The sequence below is a fragment of the Mirounga angustirostris genome, unplaced genomic scaffold (assembly GCF_029215605.1).
Source record: "Mirounga angustirostris isolate CCGP_5_RB_7025 unplaced genomic scaffold, mMirAng1.0.hap1 SCAF_12, whole genome shotgun sequence".
Classification (NCBI taxonomy): domain Eukaryota; kingdom Metazoa; phylum Chordata; class Mammalia; order Carnivora; family Phocidae; genus Mirounga; species Mirounga angustirostris.
Window position 1 is genome coordinate 70,152,860 of NW_026991720.1, and position 12,994 is coordinate 70,165,853.

The window sequence follows — 12,994 nt, forward strand, 5'->3', positions numbered from 1 at the left end:
CCCAAGCCAAACTACTGGGTAGCTTGCTTTTCAAACCTAGTATTATACTGTAAGCATTTTCTCTGCAATACATTTTACTAACTTTAAAACCCAAACTTCAGAATAATTTATAGGATTTAATATTTTTGAAAAAAAAAAATGGAGGAGAGGGGAACTACACTGACTACTCTATGTGAAAGAGCCTCTGGCGGGCACCTGGGTGGCTCAGTTGGTTAAGAGACTGCCTTCAGGTCAGGTCATGATCCTGGAGTCCCGGGATCAAGTCCCGCATCGGGCTCCCTGCTCAGCGGGGGGTCTGCTTCTCCCTCTGATCCCCTTCCCTCTCGTGCTCTCTGTCTCTCATTCTCTCTCTCTCAAATAAATAAATAAAATCTTTAAAAAAAAAAAAAGAAAGAAAAAGAAAAAAAAGAGCCTCTGGCTTCAGTTTAACTTATCACCTTATTTCCTTTATAGTATCTGTCAGACTTTGCAATCATCTTGTTTAGTGCCTGTCTTCCCTCCACTTGAACTAAGTTCCCTGGCAACAGAGTTTTGTCTTTTTCACTACTATTCAGTCCCTAGAGAATGTCTAGCACAAAACACATGCTCAATACATTTTTGAATATAATAGGGAAAAGACCAAAAGGCAATGTTAAACTTGACTATGTTGGTGATTTTGTGATTTTTTCCCTTAGGTATCTTTTTCTGTTTACCGTGTTTTCTATTTACACTATATATTATTTTTATTACAGGAAAAGGTTATTTTAAAATAATCATTTCAGGGCACCTGGGTGGCTCAGTCAGTTAAGCATCTGACTCTTGATTTCGTCTCAGGTCATGATCTCAGGGTTGTGAGATGGAGCCTCCCCCACCCCCACCCTTCGGCTCTGTGCTCAGTGGGGAGTCTGCTGGAGATTCTCTCTCCCTCTCCCTCTACCCCTGCTCGTGCACACTCTCTCTTTTTCTCTAATAAACAAATCAATCTTTAAAAAGTAAAAATAAAAAAATAATCATTTCAAATTAATGTTTCAGACTTTGTAGAAATACTTCTAATAATTTGAAAAATTCAATATAAAGGTCATCTTTTGAAGCCATAGAAGTTCAGTTTATCAAGAATTAGCCATGACATTAATTTTAAGGCAAGTGTATAAAAACAAATCATGTAAAAATATATATCACCACCACTCATCATCAGGGAAATGCAAATCAAAACTACAACTCACCCTATAGCACTTGTGATGTTTCAAGAGAACGCAGAGAGAGAACAAGCACAAAGAGCTTATGAGCTTTCTTAGCATGAGGCTACATTTAAGCTGATTGCACTGATCCTAATTTTGCTCTTAACTGTTTTACAATTTAACAACTTAGCTTCTTAGACCAATGCCCCAAGCTTAATCATCACCTGAAGCATTTACATTTGCTGACCTTGTGATCCCAGACTGGCCTCTCTACCCAGAGCCAGGCATCTCAAATCACACATTGCAGGCCACGGATGGGGCTGGGGTGACGGGACAGTGAGAAGACTGGGTAATGAGATCATTATAAATTCACTACCTACCCCTACTGGAAAAACATCAAGGTGCATGGTTTAAAGACAACAAAAGTTCATGCAAGGTTTAAAAACAACAGAACGTTCTTATGCAATACATTCATGTATTTTTTAAAGAGGCTCACCATCAATTTTACACTGGTTCTGAAACATCTAATGCAATCTAATTCAAGGCATGTTCATAATGCATGATCTCTTTTCTTGAGTCAAAGAAATAAAAAGAATTATTTTTCAATTAGGATTTATGGTTATGGCTTAGTGCCCAATTTCAGCAGATGCAACAATCTCTTATAACAACAAACAAAACTGTTCAAAATGCCTCTTTAAGCTTTTTGTCTGACTCATTTCATGCAAATGGGCTGGTTAGAATTTTATCACATTTGGAGAATATGTTTGAGCCTGACCCAAAATTAAAGCTAAGCTATAAATACAAAATTCACGTTAAGGGGTAAGACTCCTCATAGGGGTGGAAAATCACTCTCCTGAGCAGCTGACACTGAGGAGTCACGACAGGCCTTATGATTGCTGACCAAGAGAAACAAGCCCTATGTATTAAGATGCCAGAAACAGAAAACAAATAGTACTTTCAAATATGATCCTCAAATTGAAAATCCCAAGAGCAGACATTCAGAAGACCCTTTGATCTGTGATGGAGCTGCTATTCACGGAGGCAGCTCTAAGTGGCAACACCCTGGAGTGAGAAACAGCAGGGGATTTTTTTTTTTTTTTTTTACAATGGTTAATAATTCTCCTGAGGGAAAGCCAGCTAGCTTTCAAATAACACCTATTAAATTTGTAAACTGAGAAGTTCACATAAATCAGGGGATTAAAATCTAAGATAGCTACAATTTAGTATAAATTATGCTTTAGCTACCTGCTCAAAAATCTGCTCCATAACAAAAACATAATTAACGATGATTTTTGACTCACAGTGTTACAGCATAAAAAGTAAATTATTTCATTTTATTTCTCCAAATTACAGCAGAAAAATCAATAAGTTTCACATACATACATATATATGTGTGTGTGTATAAAACTGCTTTCAGGCTAAAAAGTTGATACAATAATAAACTCTAAATTTATCAATTTTGCATTTTCTGCTTCACTATAATAAATCATACTGCATCCCAATGAGGAATGAAAGCAAAAACAAGCCCCAAGCCTACTATACTATAAAAATTTACCTAGCTCTATCATAACTACCATCTGCCTGTGGGAAGGAATAGCTTCTGTGAATCAATTATTATCCAAAGGCAATATTATTTCTTAAGGAAGTGAAAAGTCACGCTCACACATGTAGATCAATACCTTTCCAGGGACCCGGAGACTCTCAATGGCACCAAGATCACTAAGGCTTTCCGGAGGGCTTTTCAGACCCTTAAAAAAATAGTAATAATAAAATAAAAAGAATTTTAATTATGCTGCAGAACTGTAAAATGATAGAACATACTTATTAAAATAGAAATCACCATTTTAAAAATAGGAAGTTTCCTGCTTTAAAATATATAGAACATGTCTTCTAAAAACAACTGTCACTTAATACATATAGTACTATTATCAAATCAAGTAAAGATGTACTTTGGAAGTTTAAAAGTATTATATGGCAGCTTCACAACTAATGGTTGAAGTCTAGCTAAACCATGGTTTAAAAACAACCAACAGACAAGAAAATTGGGTGACAAAAAGCATTCTATAAAAGCACTTATATATTAAACATTATCAAATTCACCTGATAAGAAGGACCAAGTATTATGATTCTGTGATATAATATAGCAACCAGCTAGCTAATCAAAGACTTCTAAATAATGCCAATTGCTTAATTAATACATAAATACCCTTGATTCTACCTGATTATTTCTCACCAATGTACCCAATTTATACTTCAATCTCATGGGACTTCAATCTCATGTCTTGCTGCTTTCTACTGTTCTTTAGCTCCTTGATACCCAGTAATTTCTATATTCACATCAACTGAGGGATTCTGAAAATCTCATTTGAACCAAGGAAAGTTATCAAGACAGAAAGAAGTTAGCAATCTCACTTTTCTTTGAAAGCTCTTTTTAAATATAGGCTCTTCAAAGCAGATATCTAAAGTCCCTGTAATATTAGTTTGTAAACAAAATTAGCTGGTACATAAATCTGAAGAGCATTTTTGTCCTTTAGATGCCCTATATTTGCCCTATGATGTCCTCAGTTACCAAAACATATGGCATACTTAGGTTGACTATTTGAGACTTACAGCAGAACTTACTTATTTTTAAATTATAGAGCTATGTATTCTATCTTCCCTATTATAAAATATGACCAGCCATAACTACATTTTTTTAAGATAAGGTGCTTTGCCTCACCCCTAATTATTCCACTACTCCCAGAACACCCCACCCAGGCTTCTCTCACTTTCATTCTCTCATATTCTCTCTATCCCTCTTTCTCTCCCTCTCATACACACACATACACACATATACACACACATATACATACACACGAGTGCAAAACTTCATAATTTGATTCAAAATCATGACCACTCCAAAATATATTTTTAAAATATAACTGCCATGCCTTTTATTTTTTAAAGACTTATTTGAAAGAGAGAGCGCACAAGGGGAGGGGCAAGGGGAGAGAGAGAGAAAGAAAGAGTCCCTAGCAGATTCCACAGAGTGCAGAGCCGAATGCAGGGCTCAATCTCACGACCCTGAGATCACAACCTGAGCAGAAACCAAGAGTTGGACACTTAACCTACTGCGCCACCCAGGTGCACCTGCCATGCCTTTTAAACAAATATTTTTAAAACTATAGATGTGTTTATCCAATCTAACAGAAATTCTTGGAGGAATATATCACAGGTAATTTTCTTTCTCCCCAGAGCTACTCAGTAAAGAAACCAATGCCTGAAATGTAAAGAAGAATGTATATCAATATATAGGAAAAGGCCTTATCTCCAAATTAGTCACCCCATACAACAATAATTTGCTACTTATATATGGCAACTTTCTACCAAATGTACAAAATAAAAGAAGTAAAAATTGGAAACCCTGTTACATGTTAGGAAGTAGGGGAGCTCAGTGATTCAGGGAATGGGCCCCGTGGTATTGAACAACTTATCTAACCTGCCCATCTTTATATTCTAATGAATGTGACAATAATGCAGAGGCCAATAATAAGGAGTAAAGGAGATAATGTATGTGAGAGGCCAAAAACAGTGTCTAGTACATGGCAAGCATTCTTTAAGTGCTAACCATTATTCTATTACTGTGATCACAGAGAAATGCTTTTCTTTTATCAAAACTGAAATAAAGAATTACATAAATGTCTCAGAGCACATCTGACGTGTATTTTAGGGTTATAGATCTTAAAGCCTTTGATTAGCAATTTTATAAATTTCTACTGACAAAAATGAAGTCATGATTTTTATCCTCACTTCTCTAAAGCAGAAAGTCATGGTTATAACTATGGTATTCTGCGCTTACAAAATCATTAACCATTATTGATTTTCTTTGGTATTTGGTATTTGTTTGGATAAATTTCTCCAGTTTAAATTTATACAAAATTCAGCATAAATAATACCTGCCTCTGCACTTTATTTCTTTTCTCAAAGAAGATTAACACTTCAGACTACTTCTGTTATATCTACATGAATCTTCTATTTCCATTTATGAGACCAGCAACTTATGTCCCAAAGATCAAAAGGAGCATGTGAGGTGATTTCTGCCTCCTTCTCTTTTCAGCGAAATTCAACATAGTGGTTATACTCAGTCCTCAATTTCTCTTAAACCCACCCTAATCAGGCTTTCCTCCCCATCACTTCATGAAAAGTGCTGCTATCAGGTACCTGATGACCCCCATGCTGCTCAGTCCAAAGGCTCATTCTCATCTTCAGCCACCCATCTGCAGCAGTTAGCACAGCTGATCACTCCCTTCTCTTTTAAATTTTTTACTTCGGGCTTCCACTCTACTTGGTAGCTCTTTATCTCTTTATCCACCATGTATCCAAAAAATATTTACTGAGCATCTGATACGGGACAGGTGATCTTTGAGATGCTGCAGTCCTCCCTTACTGGCTGCTCCTTCTCAATCTGCCTCGCTAGATCCACCTCTTCCCCTAACCTTGTAACACTGAAATCTCAAATGTTCCAAGTGTGGACCCCCGTTTTATATCCACACTCATTCCATTGGTGATCGTAGCCAGTTTATGTACCTTATATGTGCTTGTAAGTCCCAAATTTGTATCCATATCCTGTGTTTCTCCTCAGAAATTGAGACTCTTAGCCAACTGCCTATTTTATCTCGCCACTTAAATATCTAAAAGAGGCTTTCAAATGAATAAGTCTAAAAACTTTCTGCCTTTCCTGAATCTGTTCCTTCCTCAGCCTTACCCACTTCGTTAAATGGCAATTCCAATGGCTGGGGCCAAACCATCTGGAATCAACCTTGATGCTTCTCTTTCTCTCACAGCCCAAATACCATCTGCCAAGAAATCCTGTCAACTCTATATTTACAATATACAAATGATCTAACCTCTTCTCAACCCTTTCATCACTAACACTCTGGTTAAGGCCCACACATTCTCTCATTCAGATTACTGCAACAGCATCCTTTTTGTTCTCCCTGGTTTTGCTCTTTTTCCCTCTTCAAACTATTCTTTTAAAAGAGGCCAGAAAGATCTTTCTGAAGTCCATTTATGTAAAATGAGATCAAGCCTCTGCTTGCTATTTCAATCATAATAGAAGCATGGCTTTGCTATTAGTGAGAAGAAAAGTAGTAGGAGATGAGGTCAAAATGAAGTCCTGTGTGACCTGGCTTCCTGCTCTCAGCTCTCTGACCTCATCCAGACCTCATCTCCTACTGTTTTCTCCTCACTTACTTTACTCCACCCACACTGGCGTCTGGCTGTTCCTCAGCCATGTTCCTGCCTCAAGTCCTCTGCATTTGCTCTTCCTTCCACCCGGAATGCTCCTTCCCAAATATCCGCATAGTTCCCTTCCTCACTTCCTTCAGGTTTTTACTCCAATGTCACCTTCTCGGTGAGACCTTCCATGGCCAAACTATCTAAAATTATAAATGATCCCAATTTGCCAACAACTCCCAGGCCTCCCTATCCCCTATTCCTCCTAAGCATTAATCCCTATGTCTGCCTGAGCACTTGTCTGTTTTGTTCACTGCTACACCCCCAAACTTAGAATAGTGCCTGGCACATAGTGCTCTGTAAACATTTGTTGAATGAACTGAAGGAACAGAGGGCCAGCATAATAGAGAAAGCTGAACAACAGACCTCATCTAAATAAAGAGTGCCTACAAAGCCCATCCTCCCACTCTTTTCCACACCAAGATCCTTGCAGAGCTGAAATACCAAAAAACCTAAGTTTCATAGACCTTTCTTGTCTCTCCACCTTAATGATATTATCAGCATATTCTTTAGCCTTACAAAAAAGAAACATCTTTGTGTATATTTATTTGTAATACTACTAAATTTAACCCAATAAACAGTACTAAATAAAAATCTCCAATGTAACTCCAGGTGGCAGCCTACTTTCATACCTCAAAGATTCATGAAATGTGTATTAGTAATGATTAAACATGTGGAAGTCAAGCCATAAACAAACATAATTAGGATGACTTTTAAAATCTGTGTAGGGGCGCCTGGGTAGCTCAGTCGGTTAAGTGTCCAACTCTTGGTTTCAGCTCAGGTCATGATCTTGGGATCATGAGATCAAGCCCCACATCAGGCTCTGCATTCAGCATGGAGTCTGCTTGAGATTCTCTCCCTCTTCATCCACCCTGCCCCCCATTCCAGCGCTCACTCTAAAATAAATAAATAAAATCTTTTTAAAAATCTATGTAAAACTCCTAATTTTACCTCACTTTTTACACAGTATAGTTCCAGCTTTTTGTATGTGTTCTTTAGTTTTTTTCTATACCAACTAAGCACTGATTTGACCTGCTCAAGTCCAATAAGCAACTGATGGAGGCTGAAGAATCACCATTTTCACAATTGCACTACATTTAGGAGACCTCTGTGATCAAGCACTTCCTTGGTAAGACCCAGGAGATGTGTTAACTCCTTTCTTTATCTCTTTATCTTCATCATATCATATGAACATCACCACCAGGCTGACCCCATTAGTTACATGTTACTATTTATATTTTAAAGATGTGGAAACAAATGCTTTAAAAAGTTTGGTGACTTCCTCAAGGTCACATGGCTCCAGCAGGATGGAGCAGGACCCAAACATCTTCAAGTAACAAGTGGTATGAACCATAACACCAGTACTCAACAAATGTGAGGGATCGCCACTTACTTAAATCTTTTATTATTCAAGGAACTTTAAAATTTTATTTTCATGACATTAACAATATAATTTAAAAGGAGTAAAATAATCATGTAGGATTCACATATTCTTCACAAGATATTTACCATTTGTAACCTATTCAGATTATCTCTCAAATAAGAGTTTAATTTGGAATTTGTAATCTCCTTCTAATCAACAACAAAACTCACAAATGAACCTTTCACTGAATGATTATCCTCCATATTCTCCAAAGTCCTCAAAATTCTCTGATTTAAAATTCTAAATTATACTTCTTTCATATAAAGATAATGATGAATGGCCAATTCTGGTGAAATTTATTAGAGTTGAATAAATAAAGGTATTTAAAACCAAATCATAGCCAGTAAGTGTGTAAAAGGAAATTCTGCCACTTCTTCCTTGAAGGAAGCTGAGACATTATTAGGAAGTCCCTAACATTTATGAGATGGAATAAAAAAAAAAAAAAAGCCAAAGTTTTTATTCATGAATTGTCATTGCAGCAAAAAATAAAAGGCCATTATTTTGCCATAACAACGATTTTTTAAGTATCTTTTCACATACATTAAATTATTGGTGACTCTCATAATAGAACTATAAAATAAGATTAACAAAAATAATTATTATTCTCATTTTCACATCTGGAAATTTAAGCTACAAGGTTTGTGAACTTGCCCAAAGTCATAAAGCTACCAATTCTGTCTTCAACTCATCCGTTTTTTTCACGCTTTCCAGTCATCTCTATTGCACAGACCTCACCTCCCTACCCCGGCCACCTGCTCAAAGACGACACACAGCCTAGATAAAGGGAGCCCTGCAGGGTAGCTGGGGCTGTCACTGGAACGATGGCAAAAAGGAGAGGAGACAAAGATAGCCCTCATTGAAACTCGCTCATTGACCTTATCTAAAGGAATATTTCTGGGACGCCGCTACCCGCCTGAGCAGGGCTCAGATCACGGTGGCTCAGGTAAGTTTTCCAGGGTGTGCCCCGGCTTCCCAGTGCCCCTGATACCTGCCACCAGCCATACCTTCAGTTAAGCCAGCAAATCTTATTGCTCCGCCCGCCCCAGCCCAGAGACAGAACATCTAGGCTCCTCTACCAGCAGAGACGGAGGAGGCCTTCGCTTCAGCCTCCGCTACTTACCTGTCGGGTCATAAGAGATTTGATTTTTTGCATGTCGGAATCGTAAGAGCGGTACCCTGCCACAAAGAACTAATAAATCACGCCGAACCACCAGACAGCTCGCCCGGGCACAGGGAAGCCATAGTGAGTAGTCACGTGGAGCTGCTGACCCGGGTCATCCTTTCCTGCGCTGAGCATGCTGGGCATTGTAGTTTTCCGGCCGCCGCGGACACCGGCAATGAAGAGACGAGGACAGCTCAGGTACTACATTTCCCAGGAAGCAAAACAGCGGACGCTTCAATTAAGCCAGCAAAGCTTGTTGCTCTGAGTGACCACGGCGACCGCCCGTCTTTACGGAGGTACTTGCTCTTAGTCACCCCGCTTCGGTAAGGCGAAAACCTAACTCATAGCTGACCAGGCATTGGGCGACAGGAGCAAGCCCTGAGAAGACCGTATATAAGCCGGACTGACGTGATTTCCCCCTCGCAGTGTAGTGGAGGAAACCCAACCTGGTCCAGAGAGGCGGGGTGGGAGGACGTGAGACTGACGTGACAGGATCTCAAGGAAAGGCACTCTCCCAGAAGTGATCTGAGAACCTGGGACTCTGCAGCTGGTGCTGGGCTTTGGCCTGAGGAAAGGTGTGGTGCAATAGGCAGCTGTCCAAGGTTAGGGCTGTTCTTTCTCAGTCTTGACATCCACTGCAAAAAAAATAAAACCGCATCTGATCTAAGGCAAGTCGAGATAGAAAACATAACAATAATAAGTATACATTTATACACTTTAAAGTTCTCATTTCAACTCTTAGCAGTTTAGTTAAATTGAGGAACGTAATAGGAGAGGTGTTAGGCGTTTGATTTAAGAAAGAACTGTCCAGGGGCGCCTGGCTGGCTCAGTCAAGCATGCGACTCTTGATCTCAGGGTTGTGAGTTCGAGTTCCCTGTTGGGTGAAAAGATTATTTAAAAAATAAAATCTCTAAAAAGAAGGAAAGAGAAAAGAAAGAACTTTCCAGTTATGAGAATACTAGGGGGAAGAAAGCAATCCAGAGTTAACAACAGGTAGCATTTATTGAGAGCTTACTACATGTCAAGAACTCTGCTAAAAGCTTCACATATATTATCTCATTTATCCACACAAACATCCTATGGGGTTGTACAATTATCCCCAATTTATTTTTTTCTTTTATTTTTTTCAATTATCCCCATTTTAAAGATGAGGAAACTAAGGTATGGAGAAACTAAGTAACGTGTCTAAGATTACCGCAACATACAAACAAACTGAAGGAGTGATTATTTGGATGTTGTTTCAAGTAAGAGTTTCATGTATGGTGTTGAAGAGTGAGTCATGAAGTATGGTACCAATAATTTTTTAAAATTTACATTTAATTAATGTTTATTAGAAAACCTGTGAGTTCAGAAATATTTCCTAGGACAACTGAAAAAGTGTTAAAGTGTGCCAAACTAATGAAAAATACTAGGTAAACCATAGTACGGGTGGTAGAAAGATATGGCAAAAATAATAAAAGTAGTTTGCAAATAACTGAAGCTTAGAGGACATTATATAGAGGTTATTTCCAATTCTGAAATTCTATCATTTGACCTCTGAGTCTTGCCTTTCCCTTTGTCTCATTTTTTACAAATGAGGTTGTAATATTTGACCTAAGATTTTGTAAGGATAAATGAGATGATGTAGTTGAATACCAATTTATAAATGGTAAAGCACCTTACAATTAGGAAGAATTATAGTCACAAGTCTGCCTAGTTTGCTGCTCCAACAGAACCACTTTGTGCATACATCTATCATTGTGCTTAACAGTTGCTTTTGAAATTATATGTTTACCTATATGCTTCTCTGTTATTTCTAACCCCATAAAAAATTCCAGGCACTTTTGGGCAATCCTAGTTTAGTTCATTCTTTACCTGCTCTAGTCTTTATTGCCAGGCAGTTCTTATGTGAAAATAATCAGTATTTAAAAGTCCTTGAAGGGGTGCCTGGGTGGCTCAGTCAGTTAAGCGTGGGACTCTTGGTTTTGGCTCAGGTTATGATCTCGGGGTCATGAGGTCAAGCCCGTGTCAGGCTCTGTGATCAGTGCAGAGTGTGCTTGAGATTCTTTCCCCCTCACCCACCCTCCCCTCTGCTCCTCCCTCTGCTCACTCTCTCTCTCTAAAATAAATAAACAAACAAATAAATAAATAAAATCTTTTAAGAAAAGTCCCTCAAAGCATCAAAAGAAACAGAAACTGCTGACTATATTAGCATATAAAATGAAACCCAATTCAGTTTTTGATTGTTAGGCACTAGGCAACACTACACTAAACACTTTACATTCGTAACATAGAGTTTTGGTCCTCAAGCAGTTTACAAGTTAGTTGAAAAGCGTATATTAGAGCTGATCCAAGACCAGTAGTCTCAAACCTGACCATTCAAATGCACCTGAGGAGTATGCCATTGTTACTGTTTTCTTTCAGGTTCTTTGTTTAAGATCTTCAGTGATTCTTACAGGCAGCCAGCTCTAGCGTTTCAAATCCATTCCTTAGAAATGAGAAAATTGATCCATCTAAGGTTTCAAGGTCACACATTTTAAAATTAGAGCTTGAATTGGAACTAGAACCCAGATCCAAAACCAGAATTTCCCCCTTCATACAGTCAATACACAAAGTTACAAGTGACAAAAAAGATTTTTTATCCCATGTATATTTTGTCTTTTCCTATCAGCCTAATTGGGGAAATTAATATTTTCTGTAACTATTTGACCCTGAAAAGTCAAGAAAGCATTAAAACTTCATTTTACCCGAATACTCTAAGTTTTAGTTTATTTCTTATAAACTAAAAATAAATGAACAATCCAGTCTCCTACAAGTTCAAAGTCTGTAACCATAATATTAAAAACATGTAAATCAGTGCTGTTGTCTAAATAAACTATATGCACATAAGGCTTATTTAGGACTTTTACATTTGCCTGAAGGCTGTTAGTGATAGGACAGAGCAACTAGCAGAAAGTTTGGATGGCCTGCCAACAAGTCTTGAGGAAAGCTTGCCGGATGATAGCCCCTTAGTAAAGGACTGCCAGCCCCATTTTTGCAGATTGAAACATCAGGGCTAAGAGTTTAAGTTGTTCTGATTCAAGACAGCAGCATTAGCAGTAAAGTACGATAAGGGCATATTCCTGATGGCCCAAACCGGAGGAGCCTCTGGAAACTTAAATAAAAGCTGGTTTGATTAGGAAGATACATTTCAAATCATCCTATAAATAAATATCAAAGCAGCACAAAGTTGTGGCCTCTCCAGGATGAGGTAACTACACTTTCTGAGCAGAAAACAAAACACTTGCTGAAGGTAAAGCGGTGAGCTGGAGAGGAGCCCAGGAAGGAAGACTGCTGCATAGTCATTTAGCAGCCACATCAGTAGATCCAGGCTTCTCAGAGGCAGCACTGTAGATGTAACTATAGAGGAGTGAACACCAGCACAGGCATAGGTGATTGAGATGGCCTCCTCTAGCGGCCAGCTTTTCCCAGTAACCTGTAAACTGTAACCTTTCCTAGGATCTGTCTAATTAGAACATAAGACAGTGCTTTCTTTCCCCAGTTCTTAGTCCCCACTATTCTACATTGACTTTGGCATTGGCATTTTACCACCTTTCCAGTTCTTCTTAACCATTCCAAAATATTCATATGCTACTAATAAATAATGAGTGCAGGTGTTTAAAATGCATGTAGCCAACTGCTTGCCTTATGAAACAAGACCAATCTTAACAAACGAGATAATAAATGTGACTTAGAAGTGACAAAAAAGCCCACCCCCTCCAAAAAAAAAAACTCCCCCCCATACACAGCGGCTCTTTTCATTGCTTGAAATTTAATCACTATAGATGTGGATTGCTTAAGTTAATCAGCCTTTTCACTTTAAATGTAAATATAACTAAGAGCAATAAACAGGCTCCTGAAGAGTATAGTAGAGCAGAAACCCCCTGTAGATTACAAGTCAGCTGTGAGATATTGATGGTGGGAAATTTCTCATATAATAATAAAACACTTTAAACCGTT

The 12,994-nt window shown here is 38.3% G+C and overlaps 1 protein-coding gene across 4 annotated transcripts in view; it reads right to left on the reverse strand.

The window, feature by feature from the left end:
* VPS50 (VPS50 subunit of EARP/GARPII complex) overlaps positions 1-9,131 on the reverse strand; it is a 130,158-nt gene extending 121,027 nt beyond the window's left edge. For 3 of the 4 annotated variants that reach the window (XM_045864693.3, XM_064575264.1, XM_045864694.3), the window contains exons 1-2: positions 8,975-9,131; positions 2,837-2,905 (exon numbers count right to left, since the gene is read on the reverse strand). In XM_045864693.3, the coding sequence (XP_045720649.1) occupies positions 2,837-2,905; positions 8,975-9,007 (102 nt within the window). In that variant the 5' untranslated portion in view covers positions 9,008-9,131. The remainder of the gene's footprint in view (positions 1-2,836; positions 2,906-8,974) is intronic. The other variant, XM_064575263.1, reaches the window with a different exon arrangement.
* Positions 9,132-12,994: the final 3,863 nt, after the last annotated feature.